We start from the raw sequence: 20,048 nt of genomic DNA on the forward strand, positions 1-20,048 counted from the left end.
GAGTAGCTGATCAACAATAAGTCAGGTTTCATAGGCAGGATTTAAAACTTCTTCTGCTAGTAAATTTGTGGTGTTGCTTCCTTCGGTTTGAGATTTGAGGCTTCAGTGGTGGTTGTTCCACTTGCGCTGGTTGTGTTACGTCTGAGGAACATAGGAGGACAAACAATTTTTCCTAGGAGGTAGCCTTCAATTCTGTATCCACGAAGGATAGGGAGGGTCAAATTCTTCCAGAGGAGAAAGTTCCCTCGATCTAATTTGATTGTGGTGATCTGATTCAATAGTTGGTTGAGTGGAGGGCTGCTGAAATTGGGTGTCCCAGATGATGAGTTGCGAGAGGCATTAGCCATGATTCTCTAATACCAAAATAAGAAAAATGGACAAGCAATTTTGTATTTCTTTCTCACAGAGATAATAGCCTTACGACTAATTTATACAAAGGGCGCCTTAAATTAAGGCAAACAATTGAAGGAAAAGAATAACAAATATTACCCCTCTCATACAATAATTGGTACACAAAAATATTCATAAAAATAGAATATTAATAATCAGAATCTTCTGGAATTAGTCTAACATGGCTCCTGTTGTATAACTGGTTGAACACTTGGACTTATTTTTGCTAATTGTGTTGTTGACTTGTCTTTGGGCTGACTTTTTTCTTAAATAACATGGTCAATGGACTAGCATCTAATGAATATTTATTATCATAATATTTATAATACATTTAAACTTTTCAAATAGAAAAATGGAAAATTTCACCCAAAAATGACACACGAAAACCACGTGCTGATCACGTGACGGAGAAAAATGATGGCGAATTCCGCGTTTCCTCCTCGCTCGACAAAGCAAGCAGTCAACTAATTTATCGCCGTTGTATTTCAATTACTCGGCTCCTTTCCCTTTCCTCCAATCGGCCGTCACTTTCTTCCCGGAGTCCCGGCGGCCGGAATCTCATCCTTCCAACTTCGGACCTTCCGATGATACTAAACTTCTATTTCAGATCTTCTCCTTCTTACTAATTCTGTCTCCCCAGGTACTCTCACTGTTGAACTCTTCAACGCATTACTCTCTCTCAGCAACTTTTTATAAATATTGTTTTCAGTAGTCTTTGGAAGCTTAATTCTCATGGAATTCTGTTTCTATGAAGCTAATTTTTGGAATAATTCATTGTCTTAGCTGTTTCTAAAGATGGTAGTAATTAGCATGAGTTGATAAATTAAAGCTTAGTTGCATGTTTTAATTTAGAGCTTACCGTAAGCAAATGAGTTGTAGTTGAAGTCACTTTCAGATTCTGAATCTGTCAGAAAATGGGAAAGGGATGAGAAATGGAAAAGGGATGAGAACATTAACTTAAGTAAATGGTGTTTACACAAACAAACTGGATTTGTGAATAGTGGATAGATGTTGTTTGCTGTGTGGATTTTGGTATTTCTAATGTTTTATGAATAGAATTAGTAACTGCAGAAGTTCTGATGTGAGAACATAGTAGTTATGTGGTATTTTCAGTACATGAATGGATTGGGATGCTTTGGATTTGGAACATTTCCTTCATACTAGATTCACTTTTTCACCTGAAAGAATGAGGATTTCATTTTTCTACTTTTTCTGTGCTTATTCTTTGTGTTTTTAGTGTCAAATGATTGATCTGCCTTAGAAAGTAAAAGTGAAAAAACTTTTCCCGTTAATCATAACAGCTCAGGTTTGTTTTAGGCTCTTTGGGCTGCATCAGTGTAGGGGCATGTCATTGTTGAAATGTATATGCTGGATTTTCTACATTGTAAGGTAATGTGGAGGCTCAACACAAACTGAAGTGTAAGACTGTTCTCAGACAAGTTTGTGATAACTTGAATGCAAAACTTTGAAAACTCAAGAACACAGTTGTACAAGATCTCTTGTTCAAATTAACTATTAACTTGAATGATTTTTTTTTTTTAAAAAAAAAGGGACTTTTGGAATCTTTAGATGTAGGTGATGCCTACTTTAGAAAACCTGAACAAAAGTAAGTAGTAGGAAAGAGTTGGAAAGACTCTTCACAAAAGATAAGAATATAATATTTAAAAGAGAGATGGAAAAGAGCCTTGAGTGAGAATAACATCTGAATGTATTTTGAGTGAATGAGGATGAGGACCTTAAGACCTTTATATTGGCTTGCCATGAAGAAGAATTAGATGAAGTCTTGAAAGTTTAGAAAATCAAGGTTAGATTCTTTCTGCTGTGTCCATTAAGAATGTTCACCATTTGTCAACTGCCTGCAACATGGAAATGTTATAGTTGTGGACCTTGGTCTTCAGTTGATTTAAAGTCATCAGGTAGTCCATAGATGGTCTTTGATCAAGTATGTTCATCATAATAAACAATAGAGTTACTTTGATTCTGGCTCTGCAGTCGTCAAATAGTCTGTCTTCCCACCTGAAGGTGCATCTGATATGCTTCAAAATTTCTAGAAGTTAAGTACTAGTAGAACTTTGAGTTGATCTTCATTGTATTTATTTTGATCAACTGACTATTCAAGTGACTCTCTTTAGTCATTGCGATTTTTTTGGTTCTGTAAAGGCTAAAGATTTTAGCAATGGATCTCTCATCAGCTATCTTGAAGATGTATCAATCACCACTGTCTAATGAATGATGGAATCTAAAAAAAAAAAAAACATGATTTTTTTAATAAAAAATTTAAGTAGAAAATTTTCAGATTTTTGGATTCCAGAAATTTTGTAACTCTGGAAGGCAGGCTTTTTTTAAGTTCCTGTTTAGAGTGACTTTCCAAGTCTTTAAAACCACTGTCTAACACTTAAAACCCTTTTTAAAACACTGGGTAAGTCATTCAAATAAGCTTTAAGTCTAGATCACTTTGAACTTTGAAGTCCAAAGACAGCTTTTCTAGTTCTTGCTAGGTCTTATCTTATTCTTTTCAACCATATCTTCCTCTTTCAATCTCATTTTCCTTCAATCCTGGGATAGAAGGGCAGAGGTCTTTGATATTTTCTCCAGTCAAGTTTTGGTCGTTCTTGAAAATTTGTTAGACCTCCCATTATAAATACTTATTATGCAAGGAAATGCAATAGTGAAGCTTTAGTTGGATAAGAGAGATTGTTCTATTTAGAGTAAGGGAGGGGTTGTAAAGAGAGAACTATTGTGAATTAGAAAGGGAGATAGTTGTATATGGAGTAGTGATTGAGGTCATCTTCTCTATTTGTATCCGTTGAAAGTCCTGCTTGTACATGACAATGATATTGAATGGGAAGAGATAGAGCTTGAAATTGAAACTGATGCCGTGAACGAAGTAAAGATGTCCCTCAATTTTGTCATTGTTCTTATGACACAGTAATATAGCAAAGTGAGGCACTGGTCCTAATCCGTCGTGAAGTAGCTAAAATTTTAACCCATGGCTGGATTTTCTTATCTAGAAGAAATTGTGAAGCAGCACGATTTTTATCTCCCAGCCATGGGATAAAAAATTAAATATTGAAGTCTCTGAGGTTTCAAGTTATGGAAATTTTTGTGGAAGGAAAATGAATTTGTAAAGGAATGGTTCTGTTACTTCAAGGTTCTACCTTTGTCCCTTGCTGATGAATTTTATCATTGGATTTAGGGGACATTGATATCATTTTAGGGATACTGCAGCTTAAAATATCAGGCACCAATGATGAAGATTATCTTGTGAAGTGAGGCAAGCTTACCCTTTCTTCTGAAGAGGAAGAGCAAGTCATTTTTATACCCAAGGTTTGCCACCCTAGAAAGAGAAGCATAGATCACCAAATTTAACTATTTGCAGGCACACTTCTTGTTTACCTCTTTTTGTTGGATAAGTCTTTTTGTATGCCTTCTTTCTTTCATTCTTAACTTATAACGGAAGCTTGACTTTCTATCTGGAAAAATTTAAAAAAAAAAAAACAATCACAGACACATCCCCAATTAGCATCCGACCGACTATATAGGGATGCTAAATTACCAACATGCTAGTCCCTTTTCCGCTCCTATTTCACTAGTTAAAAAAGTTGGAATTTGGCTTTTCGCATTAATTTTCAGCATGTCAGGATATTGGTCCTTCAAAGTTCAAAATTTTCTATCATCGTAATCAAGGAGCTCTTAGATGAATTAAAGGGAGCCACAATTCTTTCCTTGCTTGACTTAACTTCTGGATATAACCAAATAACTAAGGGCCAGAGAAGATGATTGTAAGACTACCTTTTGTGTGCACGAGTATCACTCTTAGTGAGCTTTGGGCTTAAAACTGCCTAGCTTACGTACCACTTATTAATTTCCTCCTCTCTCTCTCTCTCTCCCCATTAAATTTTAAATGTCTTCTCATCTATCTCTTCTATGTGTTATTTTTCCTCATTTTACTGTTATCATACTTCTGACCTACTGCAGTATTTATATTCTAGGGGCACAGAATATTGTATACCTTCTGCAATGGTAAAGGCATTCTACTAAATCATAGCTTAACAGATTGTGATACTTCCTACAGACAATGGTTCGAGGAAGGGATGCTTGCTGGGAACATTGTGTCCTTGTTGATGCAACACGACAGAAGGTTCGCTGTAATTATTGTCAGCGGGAATTCAGTGGAGGTGTATACAGGATGAAATTTCATTTGGCTCAAATTAAAAACAAAGATATAGTTCCATGTGCTGAAGTTCCGACCGATGTTCGAGACCATATTCAAGGTATATTAAGCACTCCTAAGAAACAGAAAGCACCTAAGAAACCAAAGGTGGATATGGAAACTGCAACAAATGGACAGCAACATAGCTCCTCAGCTAGTGGTGGTATCCATCATGGATCCAGTGGTCAGAATGAAAGCAACTGCCCATCGACGTTTCCGTGCCCTTCACCAAGTGCACAACCGCCAATTGATGATGTGCAAAAGCAGAAGAAGGATGAGACTGATAAAAAAGTTGCCATCTTTTTCTTCCATAATTCTATTCCTTTCAGTGCTGCTAAGTCCTTGTATTATCAGGAAATGGTGAATGCAATAGCAGAATATGGAGTAGGATACAAAGCACCAAGTTATGAGAAATTAAAATCTACTCTTTTGGATAAAGTGAAAGGTGACATACATAATTCTTACAAAAAGTATGGAGATGAATGGAAAGAAACAGGCTGCACTATCCTGTGTGATAGCTGGTCAGATGGACGCACCAAATCATTTCTAGTCATTTCTATTACGTGTTCTAAAGGAATGCTGTTTCTGAAGTCAGTCGATATATCGGGTCATGAAGATGATGCGACTTACCTGTCCGACTTGCTTGAGACCATCGTCCTCGAGGTTGGAGTGGAGAATGTTGTCCAAGTTATTACAGATGCTACTGCCAGTTATGTCTATGCTGGAAGGCTTCTCATGACCAAGTACACTTCCTTATTTTGGTCTCCATGTGTTTCTTACTGTGTTAATCAGATGTTGGAGGACATAAGTAAAATCGAGTGGGTCGGTACAGTATTGGAGGAGGCAAAGATCATCACCCGCTACATTTATAGTCATGCATCGATTTTGAATACAATGCGAAAATTCACCAGTGGGAAGGAATTGATCAGGCCGAGAATTACTAGATTTGTGACTAATTTTCTCTCCTTGAGGTCCATTGTGATTTTTGAGGACAATCTCAAACACATGTTTGCTCATTCCGAGTGGCTGTCCTCAATTTATAGCAGGCGGCCTGATGCACAGGCAATTATTTCCTTGCTGTATTTGGATAGATTTTGGAAGGATGCACAAGAAGCTGTCAACATTACTGAACCACTTATAAGAATTCTGAGAATTGTTGATGGAGACATGCCTGCCATGGGCTATATATTTGAAGGAATAGAGAGGGCAAAGGTTGAAATAAAAACATATTACAATGGCATTGAGGATAAATATGTGCCTATTTGGGAGACAATCGACCGGAGATGGAATTTGCAGCTTCACACAACGTTGCACACAGCAGCAGCATTCCTTAACCCGTCTGTTTTTTACAATCCAAACTTCAAGATTGATCTGAGAATCAGAAACGGATTTCAGGAAGCCATGTTGAAGATGGCAACGACTGATAAAGATAAAATGGAGATCACTAGAGAACATCCTGCTTATGTAAATGGACAAGGTGCTCTTGGTACTGACTTTGCTATCTTGGGGAGAACTATAAATGCCCCAGGTATGATATCCATTGAGCTATGCTCGATCCTTTAAAAAAAGAAAAAAAAAATCCTTTACAAACTATGAAATGTGGGTGTAGAAGCATTTGAATGAACCCATTTTCTATAAATTTTACATGGCTGCTCAAGGATTCCATTGGCCTACTATGGTACTTTTGTTTTTTCATTTTCATTTTCTATATTGCATCCTCAGGTGATTGGTGGTCTGGGTACGGTTACGAAATCCCCACACTCCAGAGAGCGGCAATACGAATACTAAACCAACCCTGTAGTTCTTATGGGTGCAGTAGATGGAACTGGAGCACGTTCGAAACCTTACATTCGAAGAAGCGTAGTAGAGCCGAACAAGAAAAGTTGAATGATTTAGTGTTTGTACAGTGCAATCTTTGGTTGCAACACATTTGTTTGACTCGGGATGGTAAATATAAACCCGTCGTATTTGATGATATAGATGTGAGTTTAGAATGGCCTACCGAGTTCGAAACCTCAGCTCATGTTTTAGATGATTCATGGTTGGATAATCTGCCTCTTGAATGTAGAGGCAGCCCTTAATATTTTCAAGGCAATCTGGAACAGATAGTTGATTCACCTGATTGCATATCATCTCCAAATATTGCATTCAAGGGTTCATGTATATCAAAGAGAAGTCAATTAGTATTTAACTCAAACTTAAATTTGATATGTAAATTAGAGGACACAAGTTCTTTGATCATGTATAGAGGGGTACAATCTGATCTCAATTTTTTTTAGAAAAAAAAAAAAATTAAGTGGGATGTTGTCTTTATTGGATTTTATAAGAGTTTGACCCCTTTAGATTTTAAGTCAAATTACAAATGTAATTAGTTAATTACTTGAAACCTTAAAAATTTTACTCACTGTATTTAGAACTGACTCTTGTGATTCCAAAGATGGGCAATTTTCTAAAAATGCTATGAAAATCTTAGTTAAATTTCAAAAACTATAGAGAAATATTGAAAGTTGTCTTTTTAGTCTTTGAGTTTTAAAGAATATGTGTTTGGTTAATGAGTTTTCATAACATACATTTTGGTCCCGGTGTATACTTAAGTTTTCAAAATGTATCTTTATAGCCTCTGAGTATTTAAAAATAGGTGTAAAAGGTTCATGTAGTAATTTTTTTATTATTTTAAATTAGAAATAAAATTTTAAAAAATTAGCTATTCTCTCTCAAATTAACTTTTAAACTTTATTTTTTAATTTAAAATGTCATATAATTATGTAAAATAATAATAATAAAGTACTTTAGAGATCTTTTAAACATATTCTTAAAAGCTTGAAGACTACAAATATATTTTGAAAATTTAGGGACCAAATGTACTTATTTTAATAAATTCAAAGACTAAAAAATGTATTTTTTGAAAACGTTATAAAAAGTCTATAATAGCATTTTTTTTTTAATGTTATTGTATGTGATATTTATTGTAGTACAACTACATAATTACATCAAGAGAAACAAGAGACTCAAAAAGGATAAAGAGACCAGAAGAGAAGATTGCTCCATCAACATCTTGGAAGCCGACGAATGGACCAGAACATTGCTCAAACGATAAACATGGTTAAAGAAACATTTACTTTTTACTTTAGTGTAAAAACTGTTAACATATTATTATTAAAATAATGTCACAAAATATTATTATTGTTAAATTTATGCCATTTTAGCTTAAAAGTAAAAATATGTCTAGTCAAGACTACATAATAAAAAAATTGATGTAAGGACCAAAATTGTTGACGATGGGACTAAAAAACAAGATTATCTTAAACATAAAAAGCTAGCGCCCTGATTGATATCTATTTTATTTTTTATTTTTATTTTTGAAGATTAAATTTATGAATACTATTTTTACCTCCAAATTTCTTTTTTTGTTATCTATTTTTCAACAATGGTTTAAAAGATAAAGCCAAATTTTGATAACTAAAAAAAATAACTTCAAAAAGTTGTTATTGTTTTTGGAATTTTGGCTAAGAATTCAACCATTGTAAATAAGAAATATGCAAATCATTGTATGAAATATGAATGAAATAGATTTAGTTTTCAAAAATAAAAACCAAAAACTAAATAGTTACCAAACATGACCTAAAATATCAAATTTAAAAACTAAGACCATGTTTGGTAACCATTTAGTTTTATGTTTTTGTTTTTGGAAACTAAGCTTATTTAATTTACATTTCTTACAATGATTTGCATCTTTCTTAAATATAATGGTTGAGTTCTTAGCCAAATTTCAAAAACAAAAACAACTTTTTGAAAGCTACTTTTTTTTAGTTCTCAAAATTTGGCTTGCTTAGTTGAACTATTGGTGAAAAGTGGATAATAAAAGAAGAAATTTGGAGGTGGAAGTAGTGTTCATAGACTTATTTTCAAAAACAAAAGCAAAAAATAAAATAGTTATCAAACATGATCTATGGAATTCAAATACAACCTAAGATAAATCTTAGGGACCAAAAGTAATATTTTCTTTTTATTTATTTTTTAGTTCAATAATTATAAAAGTGGATATTCGAACTTAACTATTTTTGTCAATGTAATAATTTTGTATACTATGTTCAAGTTTACAAAAAAAAAGTTAAAAAATGTATTTGGTCCCTAAATTTTCATAAAAGTAACAATTTAGCCTTTGAACTTTGGTTTGTAATGATTTAGTCTCTATACTTTCAATTTTGTTATAATTTAGTCCCTGAAATTTCATATGTAATAATTCAATCCTTGTATTTTTTAATTCATAACAATTTAGTCTCTAACATAAATCAATTTTTAAAGTGGATGTCAATTTTTATTAATTTATAATGTAGACTTTATATTTTATAAAAAATTGAGTCTCTAATTAGTTTATCGATTTATTTAGGCAAGAAATCTCATTAAATCTTAACATTAATTTCTATAAGAGTGACTAAATTATTACATAATTGAAAATTCAAAAACTAAATTGTTACGTTTATGAAAGTTTAGAGTCTGGTTTTTAATTAAAAAAATAAAAAAGAAGAGGACAAAAAGTTTATCATCAAATGTGTCTTATTTCCTTAAATACCCTTTTTCCCATTCTTCCAATTTTGTTGTGATGATGAAAGCAATTTTGTGGGTGGTGTGTTTTTTCTTTTTCCTTCTTCTTCTTCTTTTTTTTTTTTATTTATTTATTTTTTTTTTTTTTTTTGGCTCTTGTCTATAATAATAATAATCAACAACTAAGACAACCCTAACTTAAATTAGGAAACAAGATAACTTTCCCATATTCTCATGCCCTTTTGCCTTCTTTCCAAGTCTCTATAATTATCACCATTTCCACCCACAAAGGAGCAAAAGGTGCCCTCTTTTTATACATGTTTGATCTTTATTATTTATTATTTATTTTATATTCTCAATTTTACTATTACATTTTCTCAATCAAGTTCTTTCTTCATACATTTTTAAAAAAATGGAGGTTAAATTATAAGTTTATTCGTCTTAAATTATTTTCAAATTTGTGATTAATAGGTTTGTACAGATAGATTCCTAAATTTTTAATTTTGTCTATATATACAAATTCATAAACTTTCTATTTTATATTTAATACGCTTTTTTACACGTCTGGCATTTAAAAAAATGAATTGGTTAATTAGACATAAATTAAATTTTGTGTTTAATAGAATCTTAAACATTAAATTTTGTATCTAATTTATTCGTGAATTTGGAAAAAATATATATACTCTAAACATGGTGAAAATATATTGGATATATAATATTGAAAGTTCATAAATTTATTAGATGCTTTTTAAAATTTTGAGACCTATAAACGTTCTTTCTAAAAGTTAAGAATTATCGATTAATTATTAACATATTTGGACATTTGTGCAACTGAGATGTTAATTGACCTATACAACTTATCTTGTCTATCAACAAAATTCAGTTATTTCAAATGGCAAGTTTAAGTAAATTTTAAAACAATTTGCTAACAAAATAACTCAACACAGAATTTTTAATATATTTCTTATAAAAATTGAGATATTTAAAATATCTAAAAAAAAATTAAAAATAACCTAAAAGAATTGTGGAAGATATATTTACTTTAGGTGCACTAACTCTAGTTTAATTTCTCTTTTGTATTCTGATCTAAGAGTGAAAAGAGTGGTGTGAATGGTTCATAAGTTTTAAGAGAGTGTTATTGTGTAATTGAGATTATAGTGATAAATGATGTATATGTGATTATAATTGTTTTTTATATCTTTTCAATAATAATAATAATAATAATAATTTTTTGCATAGTAAATTTTTTTTTTATAGATAATTTTCTTTTGAGTTTTGAGTTTTGAATTTTGAGTTCTCTATGTAAATTCTTGTGTTTCTTATTCTTATTATTTTCTTTTAAGATTTTTTTTTTTCTTATTCTAGCTATAAAAGTGGAGGATTTTTGCCGATAAGTGTATTAGAGTTTTAAGTTTGTAGTTTCTTGGATTATGAATATGCTTTATATTAGGTTTTATGTCCTAACACTCGTGGTTTGTAAACATTAAACTTATTCTGAAAACTTAATAAATTGTTATTGAATATATAAATTGCTTATTTCGTTTTAGAAATAAAACCAATAAACTAAAAGATCCATGACTATTACATGAATACTTAAACTTTATGTGGAGACATAAAAGTGGATCGGGTTCGAGTAAATAGTCAAAATGGTCAATAGTATATGAATAAGGTTGGGTGTCTTATTCTGGTAACACTATTGGATGCAGCCCACTTTGTAGTTGTTACAAGGAGTTGTAAACTGCTACAAAGTGATCCTAATTCGTACATGTAATGACATGAGGATTGGGGGCGTTATGTGCAATGAGTTTATACAAGATCGGATCACGAAATAAGTCACTCTTACTTTATAACGTTGTTTACTGCTTAGGACTGATTCTTTCAAAGCGATGACCTAGGTAACTTGACCTAAATCCTGAGCTAACTATGAACTCCTGTTTATTCGGGATTGTCTTTAGATTTGCATGGGTGTGGCTCAACAACGCCGGCTCAATAAGCCTCCCATTTCAGAGGCAAGACGAAGTAGATAGCTGGGAACATAGGGTGCAAGATAGAATTCACTCTTACCCTCTTTTAGGGATAGTAGAGAGGTTGTTTCCTCTAAGTGCTGACTCCAGATCTTGAACAAGGGGCTCTACCCTCTCATTAGTCCGAAAGGGACTCAGTTTGATGATCGGATCGCAAACCAATTGTTCATTAGAGGATCAGTGGGACTTAAGAAACAAGAGGTAATCTTGGGGGTAAAATAGTCATTTGATCTAACCGTTATTACGAACAATTTGTGAAAGGTTAATTTACTAAGCATGATTATATCAAGTGGACACAATATATCTACAATGGGGGAGTGTAACTCTAGGCTTTAGAGGAGTGACCCAGTAGTTAACGAATGGGGGCTAATTAGCCAATTAATCTCAGATCGTTGGAATCCATGATCTGTAGGTCCACGAGGTCCCCTACTAGCTCACAAATGGTTTGGCCTTACAATAGTGTGATAAGTTGATTTGAAACATTCAAATTAGAATTAAGGGAATTAGTAATTATATGTGATATAATTACGCATTTAATTTTGGAAGTAAACGAAATTGGAGAATCAATTAATATTTAAATATTAAATTCATGAAAGTGAAATTGGTAATAAATTAATTTAATATTTGATATTAAATTAATTAGAATTAATTAAATTGTTTAATTATTTATTTATGATTAATTTTATTAGATAAATTAATTATTTATTATTAATTTTATTAGATAAATTAATTATTGAATTAATTGTGTAAAATTAATAATAAATTTTCATTTTTGAAAAGAAAATTAATTTTGAAAATCAAAAATTAAAAAAGAAATGAAAAATGAAAAAATCCCAAAAAGTGGGATTTTCCACTTTCCAACCTAGAAATTTACACACTTTCCACTCTCCAAATTCAGTCATTAATCCAAGCATGAGCTACAATTCATGCAGCAATGGTTCTTACATGATTGTCACGTAATATATACTGAAGAATCTGAGTGGAATTGAGCATGCATTTGGGTGGAATAAGCTGAAAAACTTCAAAGGTTGAAGATAGATTTTCAGCTGGAAAAACCAGAATCTCTCCTCCTTGTTCTCTCAATTCAAACTTATTTTGAGTCCCACAACTCAATCCAAGACACCTAGAAGATAGTAGGGAAGCCCTTGTGGTGGTTCACAAGCCAATTTGGAGAAGATTTGCAACTGGAATCGTGATTCAAGTGTTTCTTCAAAGGTATATCATGAAACTCTCTTGATAGTTTATGAGCATGCTTAATTCAAAGCCAAAATTAATGAATTAGAATGCTTAATGATTCGTTTTTCTTCCGCTACATGTTTCTAACTTTAACACTTTATTATTGCAGAATTTTCTGAAACTTCCACGTAAAAAAATATTTCTTGAAATGAGTTATGATACGATGGATAATCTGGGTTGTTTACCATTTGCAAAATTTCTAGGAATCAAGTATGTATGTCGAGCTTTATGAATCAAGTAAATTAACATGAAGAAAATTGATGGAAAGATCAACTTTAGCTTGTGTCGAATCCAAATCAAGGATATGCTGATACAATATAGGTTATAGAAGGCCTAAAGGGATGATCGAGTAATCGTGTTCTGAAGAGCTAAGCCATAGATATAGATTGAACAATAGGAACTTAAATTTAAAGATTATATATAACAAGGCATGGACCTAGAATGAGGAGAAGTCCTATCCTTGTCCCAAGTCCCAAATATAACATGTTTATCATTGTTTGGTTAATCCCATGCAAATCATGATATATGAAGGGAGGTCATGCTTCCAAATTTAAGCCTCGGCTAAGATTGAATAACATAACTAAATACCCATAACTTAGGCATTCTCTTGCAGACCTAATCACCATGTTTTATCCTCACCCATGCTCTATAGAAAAATTCCCTATAAAATGACAATCTATAATTAGGGGTGTTTAGCTTTTGAAAGAATTTTTTTTTTTCACCATTCCCTATCCCATTCCCCACCTAAACGGGCGAAACATAGGTAACTGCGAATTTTTATGGAGAAAATAAACATCCCTAGATAAACCTAACTATGAAGTTAATGTGAATGGAATACAAAAGAAATAGGAGCCTAATATACTTGTACTTGTCTATAATTCCTCTAATTTTTAGATTGATATCATTTCTTTCCTATACACCATTTGAACTAAAATCCTTCTAATAGTCACTCTCTATACATGCTTTTTCCTCTTATTTAAAATATCATTTTGATCTCTATAGTTTGAAAATTCTTCAATTTTAATCTCTATATTTTTTTTATAGATGTTTGAATCTAGTTTATTGTTTTTTAGAAAAAAAAAATTGTTTTTCATTTATTTTTAGTACAAACTTTTTGTTAACTATTAGCATTTTGTATATGGTTCAATATTCACATGTATTTCGTTGCATGAAAATTATTGTGGCTATTTAACTAATTTCTATAAAAATTAAAATTTTTTGAAAATACAATAATTAAAATTGAAATGTCAAGGTATAATATTTTTTAAAGAGAGATAATTGTAGGGTTGATAATAAATCTTGCAAATATGCATAAACTACATGCGTAAATTTTAAAGTTAAAAAGACAAAGTTTAAAGATTAAATTTATAATTTAAACTCAATTTTATTGAATTCAACTTCAGAATAATAAATGGTGCAAAATTTCCAAATGTTAAGCTTTTATTACAAGAATCATTATTTAAAAAAATATTTTCAAATGTTAGTCTTTTAGTACAAGTATCATTATTAAAAAGAAATAATTCCACATGTGTCCAATAAATTACAAAGACGTGTACTGATGGGGCTTAAGAAAAGATAATGCTATGATTAAATTTTTGGACAAACTGATGAATTATAATAGACATTCAATTGGATTTTAAAAGTTCTAACATTTTTTAAAACATTAAAAGTTTTAACATTGAAGAGTACAAAATCAAATTCTTAATTTGACTCTAATATGTAAGAAAGTTCAAGGGTAAAAGTTAGTTTTTTTAAAAAAAAAAATAATTGAAAAAGAACTTCATTAACAAACAACACTAACAACACGCAAGTTTCTCATTAAGAATAGAGGAACCACCATAGATAATCGACCTCCCAATAGGTAGCAAGATCTTTCTCCTTGGAAGAAATAAAAAAGATCTACAAATATGCTAGAGAGTGAACAACAAAATTACATGAACACTTGCAAGAAACAAAAGAAATCACATTCTTGGTTTCGAATAGATCGACTAATCTCGTTAAGGGTTCCAATGATATTTGTCAAATCTGACTCCACAATCAAAGGTGCACTGCCCTATTAACTTGAGGAGGGAAGTTAAGCCAACTCAAATAGTCTCCCCTTTTAAAGTCTTGAGAAGCTACCGGACGCAGATAGGAAAGTCCTGAGATTCACGAAGAACCCACGCACAAGACTTCAAAATCCCTCGTGAGACCATTTCTCCTGACTTCAAAATTACCTAATGACAAGCCACCATGTTTAAACCTAATGAAACCAAAATTACCATAGAGGGCGAATGGAAAATACATGGGAAATTGCAAAGAGTGAGGCAGTGTTACCTTAATGGGATAGATTTTGAATCTAAGAAAAATCCACACCCTTCAATTGAAAAAGTCAAGCAGTTGGTCAATAAGTCAAATAAGCCTCCACGGTTTGTTTCTATCGTCACTATTCCAACCCTTTCCTTCTCATTCACTCCCCCTTTTCTCCTTCTTTTTTTCCTTTTTCCTTTGCCTTTCTTTTTCCCCCACCAACACCCAAATCAAATCTTCCACTTCCAGGAAGAACCAACCCAATTGATAATGGCGATGAAAACCCACCTTTCATTCTGAAATCCCACAAACCCCTTTTGTTTTCTCACCAGCCAAACACTTTCTAGTTTCTACACCATAAATTTCCAACCCCAACTCCCAATTTGAGATTGAAGACGTTTTCATTTTGGCCAATGTCACAACAGAAGACCATTTCCCACATCGATCACTTACCATCAACGCCGGGGAAGTTCAAGACGGAGAAATCGCAGCCGTACATTCACCGGTTGAGGGTTCATTCCGCCATTTCCAGGCTGACTCTATGGTCTTTCTTGTTCTTGATTTTCATTATCTGTTTTTTCGTCCTCTCCCCTCCTTCATCCTCCGCCGCACCTCGCCGAGCCCTTGGTGGGGACTCTTGGGGTGGCCATAATTGGGAGAAAAAGGTCAGCCGCTCTGCTCAAACTGACTCTGGCCTCACCGTCCTCGTCACCGGCGCCGCTGGCTTCGTCGGAACCCATGTTTCCATCGCCCTGAAACGACGAGGCGATGGGGTTCTTGGACTCGATAACTTCAATGACTACTACGATCCACAGCTTAAAAGAGCTCGGCGGAAGCTTCTTGATCACGCTGCTGTGTTTGTTGTAGAAGGAGACATTAACGATTCAGAACTGCTTCGTAAGCTCTTCGATGTTGTGGCTTTCACCCATGTTATGCACCTTGCGGCTCAGGCTGGAGTCAGGTACGCAATGCAGAACCCAGGTTCTTATGTGCACAGCAATATTGCTGGGTTTGTAAACCTTCTGGAAGCCTGTAAGTCAGCAAAGCCACAGCCCGCCATTGTTTGGGCATCTTCTAGCTCAGTCTATGGATTGAATTCTAAGATACCCTTTTCAGAAAAGGATCGAACTGATCAACCAGCTAGTCTTTATGCTGCTACAAAGAAGGCCGGAGAGGAGATAGCTCATACTTACAATCATATTTACGGGCTTTCAATCACTGGTCTGAGATTCTTTACTGTTTATGGACCTTGGGGTCGCCCTGACATGGCGTATTTCTTCTTCACTAAAGATATTCTTAAACGAAGGCCAATAACAATCTATGAAGCTCCCGATCATGGTACAGTTGCTAGAGATTTTACTTACATTGATGATATAGTGAAAGGGTGTTTAGGGGCTCTGGATACTGCTAAGAAGAGTACAGGGAGTGGTGGGAAGAAGAAGAAGCCTGCACAGTTGAGGATTTTCAATCTGGGAAACACATCACCAGTACCAGTGAGTGAGCTTGTTTCCATACTAGAGAAGCTGTTGAAAGTTAAGGCAAAGAAGAAACTTCTGCCAATGCCCAGAAATGGAGATGTTAAGTTCACTCATGCCAACATAAGTTTGGCTCATAAGGAGTTTGGTTACAGGCCGACTACCAATCTCAGAACCGGACTGGAGAAGTTTGTGAATTGGTACCAGGATTATTATTCTGGTTCCAAGAACAGAATTGCCCGGGCTTTCTCTAACATTTAGATTCTTCACAATGTTGTTCGTGTCCACTGATCATCAATCTTTGATAGTTTGCTGCATTTTTTTAGTCATATCGTGCTTTCAAAGAAGCAGCACCTCCTCCTGCATTAGATTTGGTTTTTGCTCTTCGTCAGCAGGACTAGAAGCCTCTTTTCATAGCTGTCCCACATGTTGCTTCATTGGTTCTGTTCTTTTTCTGTATTTTTCCTAAGGACTATATTCTGTTGAGGCTTACAATTCATGACTGAGAGAAATGAAACATGCTGGCCGGTTGGTGGACTTCACTTATCATCTTGAATAGGTACCAATATATGAAATGGCTTCTGTTTACGGCAATACATATTAAAGCTCTAGCCAGTTCTGGTTAGCCATTCAGTTCTATAGTCAAGTTGAGGATGTACTTGTCCATGTTTCTGAACTCGTAACAATTCTCGAAAACTTCATGCCACTGTATCTCAGGCAATCGAAAACAAGTTCAGCCATTACATCTCATATGCATATAATTCACTCCGAACTTTGAATAAACATGTCATGGAAGTTACAAACAAGATTTTGGGAAGTCTGTTTCTTTGATTGTGAAGAATCCGTAACATGAATGGTCTAAGATTTCTACTGAGTAGGCAAAGATTTCAACCTATCTTCTTCAACGTTTGTTGTTTCCTGGCCAAACTTTATGAATAGCATACCATTAGTTTTCAATTTCTTTAACCAAAAATGGGTTTGGATGATATCTAATAATGGTTCCCAAATCCCTACAAGTTTTCAGGCCTCTTTGAATTTTTAAAATTACTTTCGACTATCAAACAAAATCCTAAAATTTGTTAAAGGATATTTAACAGGTTGGAAAACACTTTACATAATTCTAAAATTCTATCTCAAACCGCTCAAAACAATGTCCAACAATAAGTTCTAGGGTAGTATTCAACTAAAGATGAAGCAACAGGCTATGGTATTGGTAGAACTATTTTTGGTAGAAATATGCTTGAAAGGAGTCTGCTTATGCAAAGCCTATTTTTTTATTATTATCAAATGCAAACCATATATTCGCATATATACAAATCCAATCTATCATTTGATTTCTATTATGAACTCATTTATAGATTATAACTGAACCATATCACCCATGTCTTCAATTCAAAAGTTACAGAATAGAAAGAAGCCTTCAACACAAGGGAATTTGAACCATAACTTGTATAAATTATAGAGAGAACACGAATCACAAACCAAGGATACATGCTACAGTTAAGTCATTTCCATGACGGGGACGAAACAGTTTCAGTTTCAGCATCAGAGTTGAGATCCCACCAAGCACCCCTGTCATCATTTTGCATATTCTCACAAAGTCCCCCATCATCAGAACCTTCTTCATCATCTTCACCCGCGCCCACATCATCCAAACCAAACACTTCCTTCTCCAACTGAGGTTTGTATGTCCATTCCAATCTCTTCAAAACATCCCGATCCTTCCATTTTCCCGCAACAGAAACAGCCTGCTTCTTAGCCTTCCCCATTAAAATTTCCTTCCAAGAAAACCCAGTATCAGCATTTCTCTTCAATGGCCCATCATTGAGATCCCCTACAACAACTGTCCTGAGACATCTTAACTTGGCCTCCATCAAAACATTCACAAAATCAGAATCATCTGATACAAGAACCAGACACTCTGCTCTTCTCCTATCCATAATCTCAACCATGTCGTTTCTCAATTCTACATCAGCGGCTTCAGGCTTATCCGACACAGTCTTCACAAAAAACCCTGCCCTCTTCAACTCATCTGCTAAACCATATCCCACTTTTGGAGTCAAAACATCCCTAGCAGCATTCTTATACTTCTGTATTTTCATCGAATACTTAGCAAGCAACTTCACTCTTCTACTACCCTTCGCAGATTCAATCTGATTCAACCTCTTCTTATGCTCACTCTCATGAATTTGCTTAAAATGATTCACTAACTTCTCATTCGTATAAAAATTCCTCCCACAGACACGACACAGATACGGCTCGATCGATTTAATCACGCCCTTTCTCTCCAATTGATTAAGCATCTTCCTCTCTCTTCTCCGCTCTCTAACAACTTGCGGCACATAGCTAAACGCATGCCGATTCGCATATGCCACCATGTATCGAACCGCGCCGAAAGAAGCTGCTGCAGCCTTGAGCTTAACAGCGGCTTCGTAAGGCGGTAACGATTTCGGTGGTTTATTATCCAAATCCCAGAAAATAGCAACGGTAGAGAAGGAAGAGTCCGGAGAATTGGATTTCAGATTCGTTCCGGAATGAAAACATCTGACTAAATCAGTTTCGTTTCGGAATTTGTATGATAAATTCCGAAATCTAATCAACGCTATCATGGCGAGAAACTCATTTTACATATTCGGAGGATGAGCGGAAATGGATGAACGGAGGAGAAACGTGAAGAAGAGATGGAACTAACCTCTAGAATAGAAGAGTGAGTAGCAGAAGAATCGGCCGGTAGGGCCTTGACGGCGGGAATCTCGGAGGTGAGCGGTGGCGGGGGCTTTGTAGGGCGGCGCTAAGGAAGCAGATCGGTGGATTAATCGAGTGCCCAAATTAGAAGAAGCCCAATTTCAAACAAAGTTTGGGCTACTTTTACGTGGCTTTTTTTTACATACAACATATTGCTACTAAAAAGGGTTTTCTAACGTATAACCTCTTATTACACCATTGTTGAAATTTGAAAATGATGTTAATAAGAAAGAAGAAATTAAATGTTTCAAAATTTTATCGATGAAAATTAATATAATTAATGATATTTCAAAAAATGAAATCTTTATATAATTAATAATAAAATTTAAAAATGACATTTTTTAAAAAGAAATGTTGTGAAATTAAAATATGAGAGAATCTATCCAAATGTTAAAAATGTCTTAAAATATTGCTTAAACCTAATTACCTAAATCTTAGAACATTCGTGAAATAATAGTTATTAAGCTATAATTAAAATCTCATTATATATATATATAAACAAATAACCGTAAATAACCGAAATCTTAGATGCCTAGAATTATATATATTAGGTATTTATTTAGTAGAATTTCTACTGGGGAATATCTTAAATTTACATTAAGTTCCAAGAATGCCCTTACGACTATTACTTTATAATTAATTTGATTTAATTTGAACTTATATAACATATTTGTTTTTATCAATTTGAATTTCTTTTAAAATTAATTTAATTTATATTATTTTTATATGTTATTTTTCTCAAGAAAAATATATGATATACATGGCTGGCTGTGTGAATGTCCTCAACTCAAAAATTTGGAAAACTCATGTTTCAGGAGGACATCCAAAACTCTCCAGATGCCCTCCATCTGGACATTCTAGGATATTTGAGAATCTTCAGATGTCGGAGCATCACACAATACCACGAAACAAACATACTAATCTAAATGCCCACTCCATAGAAATCCAGGATGCCTGCAAAACAAACGGCCCCGTAATGTTTACTTTTATCTTTCAAGAAAATAAGTATAATTTTACATGTGTTTATGACTTAATGTAAATCAAAGAGTGTGCTTTGAAGATGAAGTTATGTTAGGGGGTGGCAAAGCTTTAGAATTGCAATGGGATGGCACAAACCTCCGGTTGAGATCG

The 20,048-nt window shown here is 33.7% G+C and overlaps 3 protein-coding genes across 6 annotated transcripts; 2 read left to right on the forward strand and 1 right to left on the reverse strand.

The window, feature by feature from the left end:
• The first annotated feature begins 773 nt into the window (after positions 1–773).
• Positions 774–6,720, forward strand: LOC120069237 (uncharacterized). 3 transcript variants are annotated; one of them, XM_039020949.2, is made up of 3 exons: positions 774–1,030; positions 4,383–6,131; positions 6,326–6,720. In XM_039020949.2, exons 2-3 carry the CDS (start codon positions 4,469–4,471, stop codon positions 6,682–6,684), a joined length of 2,022 nt encoding a protein of 673 aa, XP_038876877.1. In that variant the 5' UTR covers positions 774–1,030; positions 4,383–4,468; the 3' UTR covers positions 6,685–6,720. The 3 variants fall into 3 exon arrangements, with proteins under 3 accessions (XP_038876877.1, XP_038876878.1, XP_090163768.1); XM_039020950.2 differs by having other exon boundaries at positions 839–1,030; positions 4,466–6,131; XM_090307642.1 differs by having other exon boundaries at positions 845–1,030; positions 4,369–6,131.
• A 7,485-nt stretch (positions 6,721–14,205) lies between these two features.
• Positions 14,206–18,781, reverse strand: LOC120069203 (zinc finger (C2H2 type) family protein). Of its 2 annotated transcripts, XR_016524428.1 has the most exons (3): positions 17,664–18,781; positions 14,725–16,808; positions 14,206–14,624 (listed from the first exon to the last, which is right to left on the reverse strand). XR_016524428.1 is itself a non-coding variant. In XM_039020887.2 (2 exons), the coding sequence occupies exon 1, from the start codon at positions 18,779–18,781 to the stop codon at positions 17,678–17,680; it is 1,104 nt and encodes a 367-aa protein (XP_038876815.1). In that variant the 3' UTR covers positions 16,322–16,878; positions 17,664–17,677. The 2 variants fall into 2 exon arrangements, 1 of the variants encoding a protein (XP_038876815.1); XM_039020887.2 differs by lacking the exon at positions 14,206–14,624 and having other exon boundaries at positions 16,322–16,878.
• GAE5 (UDP-D-glucuronate 4-epimerase 5) lies at positions 15,111–18,918 on the forward strand. Its single transcript, XM_039020886.2, has one exon. It carries the CDS (start codon positions 15,111–15,113, stop codon positions 16,431–16,433), a length of 1,323 nt encoding a protein of 440 aa, XP_038876814.1. The 3' UTR covers positions 16,434–18,918.
• Positions 18,919–20,048: the final 1,130 nt, after the last annotated feature.

Source organism: Benincasa hispida, chromosome 11, assembly GCF_027475165.1.
Source record: "Benincasa hispida cultivar pf3 chromosome 11, pf3_genome.v1.1, whole genome shotgun sequence".
NCBI classification, from domain to species: Eukaryota; Viridiplantae; Streptophyta; class Magnoliopsida; order Cucurbitales; family Cucurbitaceae; genus Benincasa; species Benincasa hispida.

Bases quoted from the DNA above. Each gene is read 5' to 3' on its own strand.
- LOC120069237 (XM_039020949.2), top strand. From the start codon at position 4,469: ATGGTTCGAGGAAGGGATGCTTGCTGGGAACATTGTGTCCTTGTTGAT. The intron at 6,132-6,325 runs GTATGATATCCA...TTGCATCCTCAG, and splicing joins GAGAACTATAAATGCCCCAG to GTGATTGGTGGTCTGGGTAC.
- GAE5 (XM_039020886.2), top strand. From the start codon at position 15,111: ATGTCACAACAGAAGACCATTTCCCACATCGATCACTTACCATCAACG.
- LOC120069203 (XM_039020887.2), bottom strand. From the start codon at position 18,781: ATGATAGCGTTGATTAGATTTCGGAATTTATCATACAAATTCCGAAAC.